The 25,518-nt window shown below is 41.1% G+C and overlaps 4 protein-coding genes and 1 pseudogene across 4 annotated transcripts; 3 read left to right on the top strand and 2 right to left on the bottom strand.

Moving 5' to 3' along the window:
• The first annotated feature begins 225 nt into the window (after positions 1–225).
• Positions 226–19,411, top strand: LOC115590869 (uncharacterized; annotated as a pseudogene).
• LOC115583678 (histone H1-like) lies at positions 4,487–5,173 on the top strand. Its single transcript, XM_030420782.1, has one exon. The coding sequence runs from the start codon at positions 4,520–4,522 to the stop codon at positions 5,117–5,119; it is 600 nt and encodes a 199-aa protein (XP_030276642.1). The 5' UTR covers positions 4,487–4,519; the 3' UTR covers positions 5,120–5,173.
• On the bottom strand, positions 7,433–8,118 carry LOC115583781 (histone H2A). The gene has a single exon (XM_030420966.1). The coding sequence runs from the start codon at positions 7,947–7,949 to the stop codon at positions 7,566–7,568; it is 384 nt and encodes a 127-aa protein (XP_030276826.1). The 5' UTR covers positions 7,950–8,118; the 3' UTR covers positions 7,433–7,565.
• A 3,766-nt stretch (positions 19,412–23,177) lies between the features above and the next one.
• Positions 23,178–23,646, top strand: LOC115583831 (histone H2B 3-like). The gene has a single exon (XM_030421032.1). The coding sequence runs from the start codon at positions 23,191–23,193 to the stop codon at positions 23,557–23,559; it is 369 nt and encodes a 122-aa protein (XP_030276892.1). The 5' UTR covers positions 23,178–23,190; the 3' UTR covers positions 23,560–23,646.
• A 526-nt stretch (positions 23,647–24,172) lies between these two features.
• Positions 24,173–24,547, bottom strand: LOC115583852 (histone H4). The gene has a single exon (XM_030421058.1). The coding sequence runs from the start codon at positions 24,532–24,534 to the stop codon at positions 24,223–24,225; it is 312 nt and encodes a 103-aa protein (XP_030276918.1). The 5' UTR covers positions 24,535–24,547; the 3' UTR covers positions 24,173–24,222.
• Between the last annotated feature and the right edge of the window lie 971 nt (positions 24,548–25,518).

Raw genomic sequence — 25,518 nt, 5'->3', positions numbered from 1 at the left:
GTAAAATAATAAATAATAAAAAATCTCTCTCTCTCTCTCTCTCTCTCTCTCTCTCTCTCTCTCTCTCTCTCTCTCTCTCTCCTGCCTTGGTTCACTTACGTCCTCCAGAGTCCAGCTCCTCCCACCTCTTGCCGCTCACCAAGCTCCACCCACAATAATGGGTAGAAAAGGGCAGACGCCCTGAGCTACTCCATCAGGCTCAAAAGCTCCCGTACTCGTAAGCAGCAGACTTGAAGCTGTCAACTTGAAGCTGTCAACTTGAAGCTGTCAACTTGAAGCTACAACATGAGTGGAAGAGGCAAAGGAGGAAAAGGACTCGGTAAAGGAGGTGCCAAGCGTCACCGTAAAGTCCTCCGTGATAACATCCAGGGAATCACCAAGCCCGCTATCCGCCGTCTGGCTCGCCGCGGTGGAGTCAAGCGTATCTCCGGTCTGATCTACGAGGAGACCCGCGGAGTGTTGAAGGTTTTCCTGGAGAATGTCATCCGTGATGCCGTCACCTACACCGAGCACGCCAAGAGGAAGACCGTGACCGCCATGGATGTGGTGTATGCGCTCAAGAGGCAGGGCCGCACTTTGTACGGCTTCGGAGGTTAAACTGCTGTGTCCTTAAATCTAAACAACCAAAGGTCCTTTTAAGGACCGCACACTTCAACCTAGAAGCGCTCGGTTCCTCTTTTAGCTTCAGTAACCTCCCCAGTTGTTATCTCGTCACTGAGCCACGTAACTCTACTTATTTGTTACGTTTTCCTCCGAATAAATGGGGGGGTCCTCATGTCCGAGGCTTTCCTGGTCCATCTCTCACCATCAGGGGCGGTCCTAGACCATGTGATGCCCCATCCCCACGAGAAAAGACCATGTCCAAAGAATTGCTCATTTATTTAAACAATGATAATCCAAACAATGTGGGCAAATGAATGAACATGTTCAATGATAACTACACAAAAAGAAAAAAATTAAATCAGCTGGTTCATGATGAGGCACTCTCCGAACCAACTCTGTTCTCATTAGGTCTGTTACATGCAGGATCAGCTGAAGGTGAATTGCCAATGCTGGCTGCATCTAGAGGGCAAATGAAGCACACTTTCTCACCTTGTATTCATGACATGATAACTTAACCATGCACCTCAGCTGAGGTGCATGGCTGTTCCTGGTCTGATGATTCAGCTTCAGGTGGTCCTAAATATTATAATACTGAATCTAAAATGATATAACAAACAATTGTATTATCACAATGGAGTAAATCATTTCCAGTTTTCAAATTATATTAATATTAAGTTGCTAAGCATTAAGTTTTGACATTCATTTTATATAAATTCACTTAGTCCCATATGCTCACAGCTTTATGTGCATACCTCTCTGTATAAACTCTTTTTTGATAATTTGTTATCATTATGCTCAACTTTTTTGATACAATATTCCATCAGTATGCAACAAATACTTATTTTTGTTCATCAGTGTATAACATATGCTCATCTTTTGCACCTCTCTACAACGTCCACATGTTGATATCCTCATCTGCATGTGAGGCACTGACTCACTCAGCACTTTACTAGTTTGCACTCTGGTTAGATGTTAAACTGTATTTCACAGTACTTGAACTTGACAGTAAAGTTAAAACTAATCCAAAACTGAATCTAATCTAATTTTGCTATATGGACAGTAATAATAGACTTTTCACGTCCACTCAGTTTTTAATTTCATAGCACACAATGAGATACAAAGTGCTATATACTGCAGCTAGCGTCAACTTGTATAGTGTTTTTCTCGAAAAACAGCCAGCCAGTCAAGGCCAACCCAGGCCAGCAATCTGAACCAGTCTTATGACTGTCTTGGTGCTTATTATGACAATTTTGCGGCCGACTGTATGTTAATAACACCAAACCTGGCCGAAGAAAGCAGAACGTCACACACCCCCATTGCTACTTAACGTTAGCTTACTAGTAAGATGACATGACGCTACTGCTAGCTAGCATGATTATATCATGAATGCTCGGTTAATTTAAAAAATATATAATCAAAAGGACATACCTTTCTCATTTGCACGTTTCTCCCGCTCTTCGTCTCTGCGCTTTAGAAGGTGCGCCCCGGATGGCTCTTGCCGTTTCATTTTCTGGACTGTAGCTGTGACGGTGGACACACAACCGACCGACCGACTGCACATCAGTGTGCGCGCTAGCATGTTGTGACCGTGACATGTAACAGCTGAAGGGGCTATACGTCAGAATCGTCATTTATTTTACTTACATTTAATTAATTTTTTTTTTATATCAAAGCATTGTTGTAGATAGAGGGATGGCAAAAACTGTAGAAAAATAAATAGACATCATAGTTTTAATTATACATTTTGTTTTGCTGCATATTTGGCGCCCCTCACTAGGTGGTGCCCTAGGCATTCGCCGAAGGATGCTCTGCTGCAGATCGCCACGTCCCGCCATCACAGCAGAACCAAAACAATCACCAGCGACTCCACACACCCGGCCACCACCTTTTTGAACTGTTGCCCTCTGGCAGACCAAGATCCATCAAAACGAGCAATTAGAGAGTTTTTTTTCCAATGGCCATCCACACACTTAACACCAAAAAGCACTATATATTTTGCACACTATTGGTACAATACATAAGTTTTATTTAGATATTTATTCTTAATAGATCTCCAGATTCTCGCTAAAACCCTAGATTTACATTATATAAATTATTGTGACATTCTCGTATGTTTTTTATGTCTTGTGTTGAACTGACTGAAATGCTGTAAAGAGTTCTATTCTATTCTATGAATTGTTGTAGATGCATGTTGAGGTCTCAGTTTACAACATGACTGAGCTCATTCTGAGAAACCTGTGTTATCATATAGTTTCTACTCTGATGAAACTGTTATTTCCTTGTACATTTAATCCACAGAAATGAACTATATCATGAATTCAAACAATCACATGTAGCCTAGCTGGGTTAACATGGTTGGAGGATAAGTAACATTACCCAAAGACTGCAGCAGACCTAATTGAAGGCCAAGTCAACACCTCTGAGCTCTGTCAAATTCTCTTATCTGTTCCTTTCAGGTATTCAGACTTTTCTTTAGAGATTTTGAATACAGCTTTAAGCACAAACTTAACCAGTGATACAGACTGAAATCTTCAGCTCCCACCCTGAAGCGGCTGCTCTATACAAATACCAAAATTGAGATGAGGGTCAGGGATAGAACTTTACAGATTACACACTAGGATGTAGGCTACTGTACATATTCTATATACTATATGCAAAGCATACTGAATACATACTTGAAAGACTAAATCAAGCTCTTTTCATTGCTCTCCTGGAAGACAACACTGTTGTTGGAGTATCAGAATAGCACACAGGTGTCTGCTCAACATCAACACAAGATATTTTATGATTAGCCATATGTTTAAATTGGAAAGTCTGGGTGAAATGTGTAAAAAACAATTTAAGAGGCAGTGTGTTGGCAGGTTCTAGTAAGTTAAACGTAGAAACATAGAAGGACAGGGTGAGAACAGGAGGGTGGAGGTAACAGATGAGGGAGCTTTCCAGTGCTTGTGCACACTGAAGGCATTCCAGAGCGTATATTTATTATTACTTAGCCGTTATTACTTTTAAAAAAGGGGAATATATTTCAGAACATATTCTAAACTACTCTATATCATGTCAGTGCCTTTTTAAAGCCACCCAAAATATGTGATGTTCTTAATATAATATATATATAGCACAGCCAAACACGAATTTGTCTTAAGTAAGAGGGGACATTAAATTCTGCGCGTTGAATAATTGATACCATCATTCAAAACTTAATCCTTTTCAAATCCCTCTCAATAATACTTGTAATTTGCTGCGCTGGGGGTTATTTGTGATCTAACTGGTCATACAAAGCTGTCAGACAAAAAACGGTTGTGTTAGTTTTGAACAGAATGTAAAAGAATGCAGAAAGAAATGTTGACAGCCTCAGTGATCTGCTCTGTCTTACACCATAAGCCTCGGCCATCATCAGTGTGTTTGCTGCTGCCAGAATAACTTGAGTTTATAACAAAATGATCAACAACAGACTGTTGTCTTTACTACGTGTCCCCGAACAAACACCTGGACCAGCTGGAAAACTGTTTTTGACGGATCTCTGATTTATTTTAAAACACTTTAGGAAAGAAATGAGTGGGAAAAGTCGCGGAGCAGCGCTGCTCACGACGGTGAAAGCGGGAGGTTTGGAGGCTCCTCCAACAAAGTGCAGAGAGCTTCAGAGCTCTACATGACTTCAATATGAAGAGAAACAAGTCTGCTATCGGCTCCTTCACTGTCAGCCTTCAACACTTGTCCCACATTTAGTCTGGAGTCTTTTATCGAGGAAGAGAAAACACAAGTGGCCCGACATTCACACTGCTCACACGAGCCACGGCCCGGGTTGAGTCTCCACGGTTCTCATGGTGTGTTTAAGGACAGCCTCCTGCTCTGGATTCTCCAATCGTCCAGTCAGATTCTCGTGTTGTCGTGAGTAAGATCAGAACTTGAATACAACATGGCAGAAGTAGCTCCAGCTCCCGCCGCCGCTCCGGCTAAAGCCGCCAAGAAGAAGGCGACCAAGCCAAAGACGGCCGGCCCCAGCGTCAGAGACTTGATCGTGAAGGCTGTGTCCGCATCCAAGGAGAGAAGCGGAGTGTCTCTCGCCGCTCTCAAGAAGGCTCTGTCCGCCGGAGGCTACGATGTGGACAAGAACAAGGCCCGCGTCAAGACCGCCGTCAAGGCTCTGGTGCTCAAGGGGACTCTGGTCCAGACCAAGGGGACCGGAGCGTCCGGCTCCTTCAAGATGAGCAAGAATGTGGCCGAGCCCAAAGCCAAGAAGCCGGTCAAGAAGGTTCCTGCTAAAGCCAAGAAGCCCGCAGCCAAGAAACCCGCCGCGGCTAAGAAGCCCAAAGCTGCGGCCAAGAAGCCCGCAGCCGCCAAGAAGTCCCCGAAGAAGGCAAAGAAACCCGCAGCGGCCAAGAAACCAGCCAAGAGCCCCAAGAAGGCCGCCAAGAGCCCCAAGAAGGTAGTCAAGAAGGCCCCTGCAGCCAAGAAGACCCCCGTAAAGAAGGTTGCCAAGCCCAAAGCCAAGAAGGCAGCACCCAAGAAGAAGTGAGCCGTCAGCACAACTTCACACGTCCCGACCAAAGGCTCTTTTAAGAGCCACCCACACCATCCTCAAAGAGCTCAGTCCTCTTCATTCTTGTTGACAAATATAGGCTAAATGTTTCTATTTTAATGGCACTGACACTAAACATGACACTGTATTTGCACCTGGTGGACAAAAGGGTAACTCCTCTCCACTTCTCATAACCTGCTGGTTGGAACACAGCACTCAACTCATCAATAATGTTGTTAATAAGTTGTGACGTCATAGACACACAAAAAAATCTCTGGAAGTAAAATCTCTTTACGTCTGAGAAGCGCACAGTCCGGGTTTCATGTTGTCATTCTACTGTATGACTGCACTTTATAATACCTCATTATATCTGTTCAGTTGCAAATGATGCTCCGAATAATAAATACTGCAGTTAATTTTTAAGCATATTTGGATGAGTTGCAGTTGAAGCCTTTAACCTTCACAATTACCTGATGAAATGTTTATGAACCACGTTATTGTTTCTTAACAGTGAAATTACTGAACTATACATTTACAATTCACATTTTTATTCTATTCATTCTTTTTCCCTTCTAAAATCTTGCAGTATGGCAGGTGTATGCATGTATACAGTTGTAAATATGGTGCTCTTTTTTACTATTTTTGTATTATGACTTTTTGGTTTCTATGTGATTTGTTACATTGTAACAAATGTAACATTGTTACATTTCTATTGTTCAATAACTTAAAAAATCTATCTATTTTTACTATGTTAAATTAGGTTGAACAATTTAAACACTGGCCATATTTGTCCCTTTTCTTCAGTCAAATTTTGGAGATTGTTATTTATCTGCTGGCACTGATGATTTTCTAAGTGATAATAGGTCATCTCAAAATGTAGAAGAATGCACAAGTCGAGTTTTTGATGTATGGGTAGTGAAGAATTAAGTGACTTAAAGTTGTCATAAAAATAGATGAAGGCGAAGGGATCATCCTAGTAAACCCCGCCCGACCTGAAGGTGGATGGATTGGACCTAATAAGACCTTTGAGTCATTCTAGACTTCATTTATCAATTAATTTAATTATTTATTTATTCACTTCAAGCAATGATCAATTTTACATCAGGGCACATTTCTCTTTCATTTAATGCAAAAAGTCAACAGATCTCATCATTTATTCAGCCAAAAATGCATTTACTACACTGGATTTTGTTGGGTTTTTTGCTGTCCGATTTGCTAAATATCAGGTTTTGCTCCTCGGATTAAACCTAAATTACATGTTTTTCTACATTATTTTCATAAATATTTGTTCAAAATAATTATTAAAATATGAAAAAGGCATTTTAAAATCTATTTTGCTCATTCATGTGCATTAAATCATCAACTTTGTGTGTGTCTGGGAAATCTCTGTCAACAGTGTTACTCACTGAAATATCTATAAATTAGCAATGGTTTGCTCCTAAGTCACTTGTCCAACATCACTCGATGTCATTTCCTTTTAGGAGGGAGATGGGAAGAGGATGTGGTAAGTCTCTACTTCTCCTCTTCACATAGAGTAGATTCATTCATTGTCAACTGTGTTACCAACTTGTTCACGTGAACTTGCATTAGATGTAATATTTACAAATATGCAAATAAAGTGTATAAAAACACGAGTTGATCAAAGTCATATGGTGACAGGTCTGACGTCTGCAGTGAGCTTAAGGCCCTATAGTGGCTGAAATGTCAACTGTGTTACCTCTCAACCGTGTTAACCGTCCACTGTAACACAGTTGACAATGTTGGCAGTTAATTGTTAACTTTGAAATTAATTGTATGAAATTAAATTTAAATTTGTTGAAACAAAATAAAGTTTTGTTTTTTTCTTAAGAAAAGGTTTCTCTTGTTCTCTTTTCCTGTTACATGTGGTTTTTGTATCATAAATCTTTTAAATGTTGGAAAAACTAACAAAAAAGGTCTCTGGACAGGGAAGTCTTACATAGGGATGATGATTAAATCCAAATTCAGTGTAATGTGGATTTATGTTGAAGAAACGTTCATCCTTCATCATAACATCTCACAGAATGTCCATAATGAAGCTCAAAATTCACAGACTCAAACCCTTTCAAGAGTGTCGTACTTCATATGACAACATTTGTCTATAATACAGTTGACAAAATAATTAATCAAATGTTTATTTTCAGTGAGATATTTAAAATCAAGGAAACATGTAGTTTATACAAAATAAACAAATTGACATGAAATGTACCCTTAATTATAGAATGACTCTTACACGATAAACATGGTGTGAATGCACCTTTTGATGCAATGGTTATCGTATATTTATCAAAATAAACTGATTTTGTAAAGTTGAAACTCATGTGGTTTACATTCTGAGACGGACATGAGAAACACTGCTCTTTATCAGAAGTGAGTGGGGGGCTCTTAAAAGAGCCTTTGTGTTGCTGGTCTCTGGTGGAGCAGTTTACTTCTTGGCGGCCTTCTCGGTCTTCTTGGGCAGCAGGACCGCCTGGATGTTGGGCAGCACGCCGCCCTGAGCGATGGTCACTCCACCCAGGAGCTTGTTGAGCTCCTCGTCGTTGCGGACAGCCAGCTGCAGGTGACGGGGTATGATACGGGTCTTCTTGTTGTCACGGGCAGCGTTTCCAGCCAACTCCAGGATCTCAGCGGTCAGGTACTCCAGCACAGCCGCCAGGTAGACGGGGGCGCCGGCACCAACACGCTGAGCATAGTTACCTTTGCGGAGCAGCCTGTGGACACGACCGACTGGGAACTGGAGCCCGGCACGGGAGGAGCGGGTCTTTGCCTTAGCTCTGGCTTTGCCGCCGGTTTTACCTCTTCCGCTCATGTTTCAGGTCTTTCTAGAGTTTCGACTCAGAGAAAATGTGCTGTCCATGATCACAACCCTCCTTTTTATCTCCACGGAGGGTGTGCGGGTCTCCGCCAGACCAACCAGAGAAGAGGCTTTCAGCAGAGGGGCCCCTGGATGAATTTAGGCGGACTTTTCAAACAGGTTTCTCGCCAATAAGCAGCGGAGATTCAGGCGGGGGTCGACTCCACCAGGCGGAGCTGAGCTCCGAGAGGAGCCGCTAACCAATCAGGAGCCGGAGCTCCGAAGCCGCGTCACCGTTTCACAGCCGGTCCCGCAGTTTAAGAGCAGCCAGTCTCTTCTCTTCACTACACTTTTCTCCTGACTGATCAGAGGAAGAAGACGAAACAATGGCGAGAACCAAGCAGACCGCTCGTAAATCCACCGGAGGTAAAGCTCCCAGGAAGCAGCTGGCCACCAAGGCTGCCCGTAAGAGCGCGCCGGCCACCGGCGGTGTGAAGAAGCCTCACCGTTACAGGCCCGGTACCGTGGCTCTCAGAGAGATCCGTCGCTACCAGAAATCCACCGAGCTGCTCATCCGCAAGCTGCCCTTCCAGCGCCTGGTCAGAGAAATCGCTCAGGACTTCAAGACCGACTTGCGCTTCCAGAGCTCCGCTGTCATGGCTCTGCAGGAGTCCAGCGAGGCTTACCTGGTCGGTCTCTTCGAGGACACCAACCTGTGCGCCATCCACGCCAAGAGGGTCACCATCATGCCCAAAGACATCCAGCTGGCCCGCCGCATCCGCGGAGAGCGCGCTTAACCTGTCTGCTGCTCCACAACCACAACGGCTCTTTTCAGAGCCCCCTCACTCCTCTACAGAGCTGCTTCCTTTACTGTTTTTAAGGTTTAACTGATCACTGTTGGTCCTTTTTAAAATTTCTGTTTGGATAAAAGGAACAGTTGTCATACATTCCAAGTCGGTCATGAATTTGCAAACATTGTACACTTAATTACAGCCCAATCTCCCCTGAAGATGTGATGTAATGTTGGCACTCTAAACCCACATGGGCCTATTCAAGCCGGAATAAACATTACTTTTATTCTTTTTTTTTTAAGAAACCCTGTTACCGTTCCAGGGTAACAAGGTTGACCAAAGTGTATATACTTCTGTCTTGACTAAAAAAAAAATCGATCATGGACTTTGGGTCTGCCCCAAAGGTTTTCATAGTCGAGCTTATGGTGTCAACAGGTCGACGTGAAGATTTCCCGCCGAGCAGTCTATTGTGTGACAGTCCTTGTGGTCAGTAGAAAATGAGCTTTGCGCAGACGGTAGACTAATATTGCTGAAAACTCCTATTTCTTGTGCTTGGAGCATGACAGGGTAAAAGCACGAAAGACATAGCAACAGTAACCAAGGAGGCCTATGAGCTAATTCTTATATGGGCACATGGAAATGGTGTTTTATGATACAGTCTCATACTTTTTAATTCAAGGTTAAATGGCGAAAATGCAGTTATGTGTGGTTTTTTCTTCCGACCATGTAAAATGAGTCCTCTACATTATATAATCTACCATGACAGCCACAATGAGACTGTAACCTCCGTGCTGTTGCATTTTTTTAAAAGAATTTCATGTTTTGTTCCACAATGATGTTTAATACTTGTTTACAAAGGATGGAGTTGCAGTTTTAAAAATGACACAGATGCAAGCTTTAAGGCATAATACAGTTGTTTTTTAGGGAGGTTCTTCTGCTTATAGTGTTACTGCTTTAAGTAGACGTATTATGTAATTTGCTGTGACAAATCTATGTCACTGGAGTATATGGCAAAACTGTATCTTTAATGTGTAATGGTCAACTGTTTTCAAAATTTGTGATTGTACCAAGTGAAAAGTTAAATTAATTTGTGTGTGTTCTCTCTTCTCTTGTAGGTAGGGGGGAAAAAAAAGATCTGACAAGACACATTTTCTCCATCCTGGTCAATTTCTTTATGCTGTCGAAATGTAAGTACTGTATATATAATACAAGTTGTCAGAGAAGCATCTTAAAACATTATAAGGTTAAACATGGACATTATAGACGCAGCTGCACTTCAACCGCGGACATTAAGATGAACAACTGGACAGCCGCTGAGATCCAGGAGACGCTAGCATCTCCTGGATCTCAGCGGCTGTTTGGTTGTGTTAGCTTGTTGTTGTAGCGCAAGCTAGGAACGGTCGCTACTTTCAAATTAAAAGCCCCCCGCTAAGAACCCAGCTCTAAACTCCAATGGGGTGCAATGTAAAGCTCTTATTTTGAAGACAAATTCTATGTCACTGTTCGCAGCCGAACTTCGAGCTTCACGTCACGTCACATGTTTATGCCTACCTCAGAGGCGGCTTTTGGAAAAGGAGGAAAATTACGCCTCCGTTTTAGAAAGACAGGCCGGTACATTGCCACCCTTACCTTGGAGCAAATGTGCCGCCTTTTCTATCTAAAAAGGGCTACAGAAAGACAGACTCTCAGACTAACAGAGAAGCAGACTCACACACACTCTCACAGACTCACACAGAGAAACAGACAAACAGACTCTCACACAGACTGACAGATTCACACACACTCTCACAAACAGACTCTCACAGACTCACACACTGTTTGCTTTACATAACATTGCTTTGAAATGTGTAAATGAATATTGTATCCTTAATATGATTTTCAATCTCTAAGCCAGGGGTACTCAAATACAAATCTTAAAGGGCCACAAAGATTTTTTTGAATGACTCAGAGGTCCATGTATTGAGGTCGGTCAGGCCATATGCAATAATACTGTAATATTCAAAACAAAATGTCCTTTTCATTCTAAACAACAAAATATGAACTAAAATAAAATGTAATTTCCATTTTAACATAAATTAAAATACGTAGTTGAATATTTACTCTTTTTGTTTGCCTTCAAACATTGTGTCCATCACTTCAGTCATGCATTATTTTTATTTCATTGTGACATAGATGTGACAAGAATCCTGCTTGCAGCTTGATATGATGATTTCAGTGCATTTATTTGTGTTTTGCTTATCTCTGAATTTTGAGGAAATGTCTCTTCAAAATTCCTATGCTTCGTCTCATAATGCCGTTTCAAATTGGAAATATTCATCACAGCTTCTCCTGGCATATTGTAACGCCACTTGTGGACTGTGGCGCAATGGATCTTGGGTATTCTGTTGTTGTTGGTGTAATTATGGTTCGTGAATGTCTTTGTGAATAAGATGATATGTAAGATGGTTGTGGGTTATTTCACGTCATTTGTTCTCTGATTAAATGGTGTTTTAACAAGGATGATACAAATTTTGGCACCGTGAGTGAAAGGGTGTTTGCCAGGAGAAACTCCCCGTCCGTTACACTTTATGCAACGTTGCATATACATGAGATCGCTAACGTTAGCTAAAATTTGTCAAACTACGCGAGTGGCAAAGTAAGACTAAGGATTTAAAACCGCTGCACTGTCAGGTACGTGGAGATTGTCCCGGTTGGAGGCAGAATAAATGCAACTTTGAAGATCGTATTTCTGCGAGTTGCAGATTATCATTGTCCACTTTGTCATAACAGTTTACTTGGAAACACGCCATATTCAATCTCTTACCACCAGCAAAATGTGAATACGCGAAGTGCTCCGAAAACGAAAGTGAAAGTTAAAATTTGCGCTCTGTCTGTGTATCGTTGGCATGGAGACAAGTCCCGGTATACACGTGCTGACCCAACCAAAACTCATAGTGAAGGAATAATAGTTCGGGGGCCACAAACAGGAGGCCGGCGGGCCGGATGCGGCCCGGGGGCCGCCTATTGAGGACCGCTGCTCTAAGCCAACAGTTCCTGAGGGCGAAGTCACAAGAGGCATCACCATTGGAATTATTGTCGTCACAGAACCCTTCCTACAACCTGAGGAAGTCATTGACATCGCTGTCACTCTTGAGGAAGAAATTGTTCTCCAAGGACTCCATGATATGCCAAATGCTGTGGCAACAGTGATGGGGTTGTTGTACATACTTAACATTGACTACCCAAAAGCGATGAAATATACATTTGAAACTATTCAGCGTGTTTTAATGGGGATAGGCTCTGAAGCTTGCAGTGCAAAGGTGCATGGATTGAAGAATAAACTTCTCCAGTAAGATGGTCCCTGAGTGTCACCAGCTGGACCAATTGTTAAATGTTTTTTAAAACCATGAGCTGGATGCATAGTGGAACACACACACACTCACAAACTCACATAGACTGGATGCATAGTGAAACGGTTCAATCATTTTGTTTTTAAATGTTAGTGTTACTTGAAACCTAGTCATGTGTTTATGCTCATTTATGTTCTCAAAGACTCACACAGTCTCACGCACGCGCACACAGACTCTCAGTTAAATGTTCTAAAATCCACGTGCTGGATGCATAGTGGAACGGTTAAATTTGATGTTTTTAACTTAAAACCCAGTTATATCTAGCAGTCTTGTGTAACAGTGGTGATTTGCACACATATGGCTATGAGCTATTCTAGATCCATCAATAAGAGAAGTTGGGCAACAGCATTGAAGGGACTGTACTTTGTGTGTCTGCTGTGTCCTTAATAGACTGGAATATTTTGAAACGATCAAAGGCTTTCCTCCTGACCTCCTTCACGACTTTTGCCTTTGAACGGTTCAATCATTTTATGTCTTGAAACCTAGTCACTTGTTTAAGCTCATTTTTTACCTGAGGGTTCAAATTTTCTGTCACCAGAGTTGGTCAGACTGTTCTTAAGCCCAATACTTTTTTATGGGGCAATGTTAAATGTGCCATGAATTTTAATTGTGGTATTGTTGGATAAGTTAATGGCTTGGGGTATGAAAGAAAGACCTTACACAGCAAGTGCCTTTCAGGAATGAATTGGTCTTTGGTCATGTTGTGAGTATACTGAATAAAATGTTAGTAGAACTTGACATTTGAAATTCTCATTATTTACAAACTGGCAGTATTATTTGGTACAATTTTTCCTTGGAAAACTTACTTTTAGCTGTTTAAACCTGATGGTATTTGTTGGGGAAACTTTACATTAGTTGTTAAAACGTGATAGCATTTGTTGGGGAAACTTTACATTAGTTGTTAAGACTTGATGGTATTTGTTTGGGAAACTTTACATTAGTTGTTAAGACTTGATGGTATTTGTTGGGGAAACTTTACATTAGTTGTTAAAACTTGATAGTATTTGTTAGGAAAACATCTTATTAATTGGGGAGACAAATATGCATTAGTACACTGAACAGACTTTTTTGTGTTGACACCACTTCTGGAAGAGTAGTTAAAACTCAAAATAATTCATGCAACTAGTTCACTCATTTTTTTAAGTTGAGACAACTGAACAATTTTTACAGTGTATGTGAAAATAGATTTTTTTTTTTGTATCATAGTATACATGTTTTTGCAGATTTCATCTCTAATATACTCATAAATTAGTTATTTTTTGGGGTTATTGCCCTAAACTGCTCACTCTTAATACACCATCAGTGAGTTGTTTCAAAATTTGCTTTATAAATCAAATTGTTATAACTTACTTTATGAAACAGGTTAGTGATAGCAACAAAGTAATGTATGTGTTGTATATGTATAAATGATTTTGATAGCATGCCTGCAGCCTGATGGTAAAATATTTTTTAGATACAATGTTTTCTCATCAAACTGACCATCAATCCACCATATTGACAAAGCGGAAACAAGATTTTTTTCAAAAAATATCGAAGAGGAAAAACTAAAACATCACACTGACACAAGTATTCTGACCCCTTGTGATGACACTTGAAATTTAGCTCAGGTGCCTCCCATCTGTCTTGATCTCTTGTTTCTTCACCTCGACTGGAGTCCACCGGTGGTAAATTCAATTGATTTGACATGATTTGGAACGGCATACATCTGTCTAATTAAGGTCTCACTGCTGACAATGCACATCGGAGCAAGCCATGAGGTCGAAGGAACTGCCTGCAGTGCTCAGAGACAAGATTGTGTCGAGGCAGAGGTCTAGGGAAGGCTGCAAAACAAAACAAAAAATATTCTGCTGCACTGAAAGTCCCCAAGAGCTCAGTGGCCTCTATAATTGGAATGAAATTATCTTTATTTATCTGTTGCTTATTATGACTTATTACGCATCCTAAATATTTAGACACTGGTTGTCCACTTAAAAGACTGTTGTGATTCCTGTGTTATGTATGTTTCCCTACTGCCATTATTTCTGTTTTGTCCATATTGATGTTATAACCTGAGACCTATGAATATTCAGAAATAAATTTAAACAAGCAAGGTATCGATTTTTCATAGTTAGTTAGGCACATCAAAAGATCATCTGTAAACAAATTAAGTTTATATTGTTGTTTACCTATACTGACACCTTTAACTTCTGGATCCTGTCTGATTTTCTCTGTGAATGGTTCCATTGCTTAAGCAAAAAGGAGTGGGGAAAATGGGCAACCCTGTCTAGTGCCTCTCTCTAACAACATTTCTCTAGATAGTAAATTATTAGGATAAATCCTTGCTGTGGGTTATTTATATAATAATTTTATAAAATCTATGATCTCAGCTGGAAGATTCAGTTTGTCTAAAGCTTTAGATCAAAAAGGCCACTCAAGTCGATCAAATGCTTTTTCAGCATCTACTGCCATCACTAATAAATCTACATTGTGCTTTTTTGCATGTTGTATTATGCCAAAACATTTGTTTGTAGGTGCCTGTTTTAATAAACCCAGTCTGATTCCTATATCAGATCTGGCAAAACCTTTGCTTATCTATTACTTATAAGTTTGGTCAATATTTTATCATCACAATTAATCAAACGTATGGGTCTTAAGTCTGAGGGGGATTCTCCAGACTTGCCTGGTTTTAATATAACCGAGATTATGGTTTTAATACGTTATTTGATATATATCTTGTCTTTTGAATGAATATGGGAGTTAGTTTACCTGCTCGTGCCTCTGAGGGAGGACTTATTCAGAACACATCCATTATTACAAGCCTGTACGTCTAAATGCCTCATGTCAGCACTATAAGCACATATCACATCCAACCTCCACACAGGCATCAAATCTATATAAAAACCAAAACATTCCAGTCTGGCCACAAGGAACCGAGTCCGCATTAACATGCGCAAAATAACCTCTGAAATACTATAACACGCATCAACAGTGCCGGTCAGAAAGAGCTGCAAACAGAATAAAACGTCGGACACTTGAAAGGCCACAAGCCCGTGTGTGGTACTGCGAGGAGAGCGGAGGATCTGCGGAGACTGTGACCAGTGATCACAACAGCTCTTTTTTTGTTTTTAGACTAGCTCGTTTCCAGCTTTTTCGATTACTATTAATTTTTTCAATTGATATTATTAAGTGTTAAAATAAAATGTTTCATGATCAAAAAAGTTATTTTCAATTGTTAATTTTCATGTTCTGAGTTTTCTCTATTAAAATCTTGTGTAAATGCAATAATAACGTTTTACTATGTGCGATGTTATGAATATTGATAAATGTAGGCTATAATCAAACTTGTTAAAATGTACATTTTGGTGTTATTTCGTTTTTTGAAAAAATATCATGACACAATGAATGCATTCATCACTCAATCGGGTATTTACATGAGAGATTATAGAGTTTAAATCTAGCGGTCAAAATGACCGTTTACGGCTGTTCTAGTACCGTTGGAATTCCGGCCCTTCTAGTGTTAAACAGATTTGTTTCTTTGCAAAATATTTCTTGCTAATGAGGATCATCTCTCTTACCGCTGTCCGCGGTGCTGAACCAAAGAAGCCCTGACGCATCACTACCTGCCATGTCTAACGTAGGCTAATAGTTAGCCTACAACATTTGTGGGAAATCGTGTGTTACGTTTGTAGTAGGCAGCGGCAATTACGTTTGTGGAAAATGTATTAGATTTGTGGGTTTATTATAGCCTACATTAAATGCTGAAGATTTGTATTACCTTTGTGGTTTATTACGTTTGCGGACATTATTACATTGGCGGGCGATACATGCTGCCTACCAGAGATCCAATCCTCAGCAACACCATAGTGCCAACCATTAATAATACAGTTTATTCAGACTAGCTCTGACCGCTGGGCGCAAACTCTGTCTCAAGCTGTTGTAAATGGATTCCGCATCTGTGCCTTGTGTCAGTTCTGTAATGTCTAAAAATACATTGTCCATCTCCTTTCCCACTCACATCACACATAATGAGGTATTCTCTCCACTGCTGGCTGGTCCAGTTAGCCGGGAGAGAGAGGCAGGTGGAGTCACCGTCATCAGCGGCCTCTGAGCTGTCTTTAACCCAGTCATCTCCAGCCTCTGTCGACTCGTCCTGTATCATGGTCACCCGGGCCCGGCTGTTGGCTGGCTTTCACCGGCAGCAGTCCCCGCAGGTGCAGCGGTGGTGTCGGTTGTCCTCAAGCTAGGATCTGCCGAAGAACTCGCCTCTTACGGCTCCTTAGAGTTATTCGTCTTCGATTTCCGTGTAAATCTCTTTTTTTCGTTTGATTTAAAGTGACGTTTAAGACATGGCGCCATACATTAAAACTAGCCTATGATGATCCATGATTATGACAATACAAAACAAGACAAAAAGGAAATGCATGGGGAAAAATGCATTTTGCAAATGTTTTAGATAATTAAAAAAGATATTGTGAATTAATACGCACACCTTGGCCGTGAACGTCAGACGCAATAGATACCATTTTCTTATCAAGTGATTGTATTTCATTTTCAACGGACTTTACTTTAAGTTCAACTGATACCAGCATCGAAAGTATTTTCATGTTTTGCTGACTATCATTTAACTGTTCATTCCTGTCTTGTGCATCTCCGTGTTGTTCTTTGTTCTCTTTGTCTCTGGCCTTCGGGGGCATGGTTTATTTGTTTTTTTCTCGCTTCTTATGACCAACAAACAACAAACGCAGATTTCTGAAGTCCTTTGTATGTACAGACTTGTAGGGTACGTTTTCAGGTTTGTCTTAGTTTTAGGCACATCGTACCCGGAGCTACTCGCACCAAATGCTTTTCATCCCGCGCAAAGTACAGATATATCCTTGATGAAAACCTGGTCCAGACAACTCAGGACCGCACACTGGGCCAAAGTGAAGGGGTCTCAACAGTTTCGTATGCGCTGTACATCCATATCATCAATGTTTCATCATCTGTTATGATAAAACCTCCAAACAAGTCTGTCTGCAAAATATTCAGATGAATTATGTATAAACGATTTCTGAATGTCCCAATATAACTCTATTACAGCCACAACTGTAATTTAAACAAACAGTATAACCAATCTGGTAACTGCTGTCAACCCTGTTACTGAGGTGTCATCCCATTTTGTCTTTCATAGCATATCGTATTTGTTTTATATTTGGATCAAACGCCTTTCAAACAGTTATTGATGTGTTGGTAACAGGGATGACAAAACACACATATCCATGTTGATTATGTGAAAGAAAAAAAAACGGCACATTTTTCTTGGAGTTAAGAATCTACTTTATATAAAAAAGGGAGAAAATCCCAAAATTAAGAATAGCAAATTGCAAGTTTTCGTGTAATGACCCTTTTAGTACACTGTCAACTGAACAGCAAAGCTCCTCTCCCCTTTCTCTCAGAATCCAGTGATGGAGAATCAAATAGTTCATATGCATTACACAAATAATGTGAAGGACAAAGGGTGATGAGGAGGAGAGAGTGTAGTTGATGTTCACAGGCAAGAAGATGGACATTACAGTGACAAAGACAGCGCTGAGCTACTGTGAGCACTGTTTCCATCTCAAAGCACCTTAGTGGAAGGTTAAAGTGCATAATAAACATTGAGCGATATGTACAGATCTGTTGTAAATTTAGGTGATTAACGATCCATCATAACATGTAGCTCTACAGCTACATGTATAGAGAAGTATACATGCTCCAGACAGTTATTAATGCTTCATAGATAGTTGGAAGTTAATTAATAAAGATAGTCCTTTCTTGATCCTCAGAGTAGAAATTCAAGTCTTCACATAATTAAACGCCTAAACTGTTAACTGTCTAACATCTACATCATAGTTTATTATAAACATTTAATTATTTGCCTCTAGGGTTAAATGCTGACAGCATGGAATTCAATCAAAGACCCTTCAAATCAAATGTGCAGTATGTGTCAAAGAGGGCTCTAAATGTTATCTCAAGTTCTCCTCTGCCTGAGACCATGAATGCATGACACACTGACTGAACATCACTATTATGCAGTGAATGATTCAAGTCATAGATCTGTCTGCTGGTGATTGATCCAAACAGGTAAAACAGAGAGGTAATTAATCACTTTTCAAATGTTGTTGTTGTCAGTGTGACTTGTAGATAAAGGGCCTCTCCATCAGGATGCAGCTTCCTGGCTGCTTGTCTGAGCTCAGCAGCAGCAGCACAGCTTCATCACCCTGGACAGAGTCAGCAGGTAGCAGCTCTGCTGGTGTCAGTTCAGCACCTGGGACAGAAACAGACACACAAGACTCCCAGGAAAAGAGGACAGGAAGCTCCACCTGCACTCACCTGAGAGAGCTGAGACACAGCTGCAGCCAATCACAGAGCACCCTGCTGCACAAACTCACTTGTTTACAATAAAACACCACCAACAAACAGATCAGTCACTTTAGCACACAGCGTATTAATGAGGTGAGTAAACACAACTCATTTAATAAATCATGAAGAATAAAATCTGAAATATGAGACTGAAACAAGGACAGAGTATATAAATGTTTCCCACTTTCTATAATTGATTACAACACAATCAGCAGAGTGGAGGAGACAACAAAGACGCAGAGACGTTAACAGTAAAGACAGAAACATGCATTAATATCTTCTGATGTTTCTGTCGCACGATTGTTCTTGCAGCTCTGCTGTAAATGTGAAGGTACTTTATTTAGTACAAAGTCACACGAGGTCATAAGAAAAGCAAACAGGACACAGACTCCATGATTCATGCTGTTCTTCAGTAGGTGGCGCTCCTGCACCAAATCATCGACCCCCATGACAGACCACCGAAGAAGAAGAAGAAGCGACCCTGCCTCTGTTTTCAATGACGTCCTCAGATAAGATGTAAATACCTGGGACGCAGCGGCTCAAAGTTATTTAGTTGCATTTCTTTGACCTGTGACAATGAGCGGAAGAGGCAAGGGAGGAAAAGGACTCGGTAAAGGAGGCGCCAAGCGTCACCGTAAAGTCCTCCGTGATAACATCCAGGGAATCACCAAGCCCGCTATCCGCCGTCTGGCTCGCCGCGGTGGAGTCAAGCGTATCTCCGGGCTGATCTACGAGGAGACTCGCGGAGTGTTGAAGGTTTTTCTGGAGAACGTCATCCGTGATGCCGTCACCTACACCGAGCACGCCAAGAGGAAGACTGTGACCGCCATGGATGTGGTGTATGCTCTCAAGAGGCAGGGCCGCACCCTGTACGGCTTCGGAGGTTAAACTGCTGTGTCCTTAAATCTAAACAACCAAAGGTCCTTTTAAGGGCCACACACTCTCTACATGGGAAGGGTTGATTCCTTATTTTTTTTTAAAAAAAATTATGATATAGAAGTGGTAAAACGATCTGATATCTTGACATAAATTTCTGGTTGTGTATAAACTTAATTGTGCCCTTTCTAGGTTTGACACTTTTCTTTTTCCCACAGTTGATCCTGTTTCACAAATATATTCTTCAGCTTTTATATTTAAGTCAGTACTCATGAGTTAACATCAGATTTAACTGGAATATGTGAATTGGTTTATATTTGAGTTCACTCATCAAACTGTATTCACATTCTGTATTTCAACCATTGAATGTTCAGAAAAGATGTTTCAAACCGTTACATAATGGACAACTAATGACAGGGCCCATATGTGTGGACTTTAGGGGCAAATGACTCACAAGCTTTGCATCTTCACATATTTCTTTCCAGTTTACCCTCAGTACTCAGCGCAAGGCACGGATCAGGTATTGGTAAACATAATGACTGGCCACCGGTGTCAACGTATTTTGTGCCTCTGATTCATGTCTTCATGTCACTACTGCAAGAAGTCCATTCATTTGTCACGACGGAACTTCATTAAAAGCAGAACTCCACCAAAGAGCCTGCAAACATTGCGGAAGGTTATCTGATGTGTCAGTGTTTCTCCAATATTCTGCTGCTGGATTTTTAGTGCCACCACAAAATTTTGCAGACATGATTTTTTGTCGGTGTAATATCACGGGCGAATGGCGAATTTAAGTTGCGCACAGTGAAAAAGAGAAAGTGAAAGCACTACATCCTAAGTTGTCTTGAAATGTATTATTATTGTCATTGCTGCTATTTGTATAATTTTCAAGTCACCGTTTAAGTTGAGTGACTGAAATCCTCGTCATCCTATTCAAAGGCTGCAACAGGCGACTCATTGAACCGACTCATTGAATTTCTTTCTTTGCAGAAGCTGACAACGGGACAAAATAAATGTAAAGAGAGACATAGTGGAGCCGTATATTTTCCTGCTTTTTTGTCCTTTGCCGATCACACCTAGGCTAACAATTTTTTCCTACCTTAACACATAGTTGAAACATCCACATGAACATTTAAGTTCAGTCTCAGTTCTTGAATACACAAGATGTCAAGGCCCTTGTTAAACAGACAGACAGTGTCCAAGATGCTGACCTGAGACCAACAGAGCTGCTGCCAGCTGTCTCTGTCTTGTAATCAACTTTTCTTTGTGTAAATATACCAGACTGAACCTATACATTTTAGGCCACTTTTAAAGGGAGACAGTGCAGGTGAATAAGGACAAATACTGAACTTTGTCACCATGAAACTTCCTCTGCTGCTCACCTACATAAAGAATTTTACCTAATGAACCGCACATTTGTCAAAGTTGTTTGGGTGGAAAAGTGGCTTTGGTTTTCTTTAGATATCTGCCATTTTGTACTTTCCTGTGAACAAAAGCAAACAAAACAAAGATTTCTTTATCTTTACAACAAAATCAAAGTTAAAATAAATGGAGCTGATAACTGAAGGATTCACAGGAAGCTGTTGTCACATTAAAGTCACAGGCTCTGGAGGCTAGCTGACAGCCCCAGTTTTGGCTGAAATCAGAGGATTCATTTATTTATCTCCTGCGTCTTCCTCATTTTTTTTTGTCAACTTCTTGTCCTCTTTCCTCTGAATAAAGTACCCACAGTATGAACATTAATTTAATTACTCAAGTACAAATGATTATATATAGTTATTAATCAGACACAACACAGTGTAAAGCAATACAATGTGATGCATTGTTCCAGATTAAACTCAAGTAAGTCAGAGAAACTCCATCGTTACCAGCTACACTATAAAATGCTGCTCACAATTTAATTTAGTATTTAAATGTTATATATATAAGATTTTAACACTCTGAGAGATAGAGATAGAGTCCACATAATGAGAGATTTAACTTCAGAGACTTGTGCTACAGTTTGGACCTTGGGATATTGCTACCAATCTTCCATCCTGGCTCTTAATGTACTTCCAGGTCAGAATATAAGTGATCTCCCCTGGACAATGTGTTCTCATGAGGAGATATGGTGTTACACATTGTGACTTCTGACAATGGTTAATCAGTCCTCCATTGTTAAACTTTTATCACGTATGATATAACTCCATTTGGTCTAGTGTTAACAACGCAGAACATATCAACAGTGAGACTGTGAAGCGCATGTGAATATGACAATAAAACATGATAATGATCACTTAAATCATGCATTAGTAGTAATTGATCGGGATGATACAAGCTAACATTTATATCAACGAAAAGCAGCACGCTACAATACATCACGTAACAATTAACAGAAATGTGTTTGGTCCATTACAGTTTTTGCCTAATGCTTAAACACTAAAAGTGGTTGCTATGCCCAAAGCATTACAACATTGGTGACCTTGCCCTGAACAAAGGCACCAACCCTGCAAACACAATATATGCTCTGCACTGTGTTTGAAATTCTCCAACACACTAATTATAAAACACTACACACTGTTTTTTACATAAGACACATTGTTCAAAAAGGAAATCTCATGCAATCGTTAGGAAAACACAACTATTTAAAATACAAAACACAACTTAAATTGGAAAAGCACACAGACTCACACACATTAAAACATTTGAAATCTAATTGTAGACCAATCAGTCTAAGCCATAGCACTACAAATACACCTGATGTGAGGGGCCAGAGCAGCCCCAGTAGGTTGTCATCTGCCATAACCATAACCATAACATATTTATTGCACTCAACTTGCCACCATACACCCCATTTTTGAGTCCAATTGAGGAGTTCTTTTCAGCATGGTGCTGAAAAGTTTATGACCGTCTGCCACATGCCCGCATGCCTCTTCTACAAGCCATGGAAGGGGCATGTGGTGACATTGAGGTGAGGTCCATACAGGGTTGGATACAGCATGCAAGGCAATATTTCCCCCGTTGCTTGGCAAGGGAAGACATCGCCTGTGATGTGGCCAAATGCCAACAGGAGACAGGAATCATAGCCTAAATATCTTCCAATCATTCCCTTACAACACTATGTTTTGTAGAACATTATAGTTGTTCCATGTCTTTGTGGGTTTTTTTTACATTTGCAAAAACCTGAAAAACAAAAAAAAAATTCTGAATCGTTTCCGTTTTGTTTTCATGTGTCTAGATCAACTGTAGTGGATCAGTCTTTTACAAAAAAAAGTCTGTATGAGACTTTTAAAGTCAAAAACCATCCAAAGAACTGAATACAGTTCTTTTTTGCGTAAAGCACATCTATGTGTTGTTGATGCTAGGAAAGACTAATTCAAAGGTGCATGTGTTTCACGTTTTGGTGCTAAAAACAGTTTTGAAATGGGATTGTTAGGTTTTGTTTCAAGAGTTTTATTTTGCCTTATAAGTTAGGAGTTCATCTACATTTGCTGTGTCTTACTTGGCCCGTGTGTTAAGTTATGACACATAAGCCAAAGTCTGCAACATGTGTGTAAGCATTCGGCAAAAACTGTAATATAGAAGAGATAAATGTGCGAACTTAACAGTGCTGCATTTAGTTTTGATAATACAGAGACTGATTGCCCTGTGTTATCTGAGTATAAGTCCCACTTATAAAACATCTGCTCAGACCCCCTTCTAGTTTAGGATGGTGACTTGTTCTACGCATGCTCAGTCTAGAGCACAATCCAACCAATCCTGTTTGAGCAACGGCACAGTGTAATTTGCATCAGGCGTATATAAAAACCGCGTGAATGACCATGAAATTATCTCTTAGTTGATCCAGACACTGCAGCAATCATGCCTGACCCAGTGAAAGCGCCCAAGAAGGGCTCCAAGAAAGCCGTTTCCAAAGCCACCAAGACCGGCAAGAAGAGGAGAAAAACCAGGAAGGAGAGCTACGCCATCTACGTGTACAAGGTGCTCAAGCAGGTGCACCCCGACACCGGCATCTCCTCCAAGGCCATGGGCATCATGAACTCTTTCGTCAGTGACATTTTCGAGCGCATCGCCGGTGAGGCCTCCCGTCTGGCTCACTACAACAAGCGCTCCACCATCACCTCCAGGGAGATTCAGACCGCCGTCCGCCTGCTGCTGCCCGGTGAGCTGGCTAAGCACGCCGTGTCTGAGGGAACCAAGGCTGTCACCAAGTACACCAGCTCCAAGTAAACTCCACCTGATCATCTACAACCAACCCAAAGGCTCTTCTAAGAGCCACCACCTCCTCTGAAAAGACGCATTCCTTATGCATGTTGTTCGCACCAAAATGCTACATTGTACATCACTGTAACTTCCTAACAGAATATGGTAACAACTTTACTGGCTTTTGCTTACTTACGTCATTTACTCACAGTGGACCATGTCCCTGCGGTGTTCACTAGTCAGTGACTGTCTGGTAACCACATTTTCCACAAAGTTCCACATGCACAGTAACCATTAACGCTTAGTCAACGTGGCTCCTGTGCACCAAGTTCCCGTGAACGATGTGAACGATTCCGTTTCCCATGGCCCACGTGATCATGTCACATTACATCTCTCAGGAGTGTCTATTGCTGTTAAACTAAAGGTTTATCGTGTGAAACCTGGGGACCGATTAGGTGACTCGTTTCAATAGTAAGCGATGTCAACGCCTGTTCAGTAAGGTAGCTGTACCGTACCATAAAGTCAAGTGTGGACCGAGGATACAGTTACTTGCATCTCTAAACTTGTACCACATACGTAATGCCCACACGCACACTGGGTTAGCACACAAGAGGAGGAAAGTTCTTCTAGTTTGAAGTGTGTGGCCCTTAAAAGGGCCTTTGATGTTTTAAATTCATTGAGTCGTCAGCTTTAACCTCCGAAGCCATACAGAGTGCGGCCCTGCCTCTTGAGCGCATACACCACATCCATGGCGGTCACGGTCTTCCTCTTGGCGTGCTCGGTGTAGGTAACGGCATCACGGATGACGTTCTCCAGGAAAACCTTCAACACTCCGCGGGTCTCCTCGTAGATCAGACCGGAGATACGCTTGACTCCACCGCGGCGAGCCAGACGGCGGATAGCGGGCTTGGTGATTCCCTGGATGTTATCACGGAGGACTTTACGGTGACGCTTGGCGCCTCCTTTACCGAGTCCTTTTCCTCCCTTGCCTCTTCCACTCATGCTGTAATCCTAAATTAAGTCTGTTTTAAGTCTGTTGCTGATAGGCAGAAATGCGACATATATCCCTGGGCTGCGGACGTAAAAGAGAAGGGATGACGCGAGTTTGACTGGGCGGTGCTTCAGCGGTCATTCATAGGCTACATCTTAGCAGCTGAAAGAGCTGGTCGTTTCGATCATCTTTATTAGAAATTAATAATGCATTTTAAAGCAAACATCAACAGATCGTACAGATGAACAGATGAACAGATGAACTTCTCGTTATGTGTTGCTGTGTGTGGAGAAAATCCTGAATCACTCTCTCCTGTCTCACACATGGTGAACTGTCCCCGTGTGGTTCAGAACACTGTCCCGTTTCTCCTCATGGATCATTTAATTACTGTGGAAAATTCTGCTCATATGATCAAAAGTATTTGCTTTCTTTTCATTTGGCAACAAGAGTTGATTTGTTTCCACCATATCCGATCTGAGGTAAATGTGAGTGGCTCCATCATGTCTGTGTGGAGGTTCGTGATGAGACAGTGAGGCAAAGGAAACATGCGGGGAACGTATTTTAGAGTGACCCCTATTGTGTAATAAAGAAATGTTCTGTTTCCAGTACGATAGAGGTAGTTCACAGTTTCACACTCAGTTTTTATAAATTCGGAACATTATCAGAGTTGAACATTTTCCTTCATTCAGTTGGGAAAAAAATGGTTTAACTAGAGCAGAAGTGTACACAATACTGCAGTAGTATTATGTACTGTAGTATTATCATTGTACCTGAACCTGCTTTCTAAATAATCTACTGCTTGAATTGTTACTGCTTTGAAGAAGTTACAGGTGTTTAACCGACTGTGCAGGATCAAGACTGTTTCTGAAGCGGTGTGCGGCTCTTTTTAAAGCCTTTGTGTTACTGCAGCCAAGCCAGCCTTCACTCAGTAAACCCCCCGGTCAAACTAGCCCCCAGTTATTATGTGGTGCCTGTATATAATACATATTATGGTA

This window comes from Sparus aurata, chromosome 1, assembly GCF_900880675.1.
Source record: "Sparus aurata chromosome 1, fSpaAur1.1, whole genome shotgun sequence".
Lineage (NCBI taxonomy): Eukaryota > Metazoa > Chordata > Actinopteri > Spariformes > Sparidae > Sparus > Sparus aurata.
This window is presented reverse-complemented; position numbering and strand designations above follow the sequence as displayed.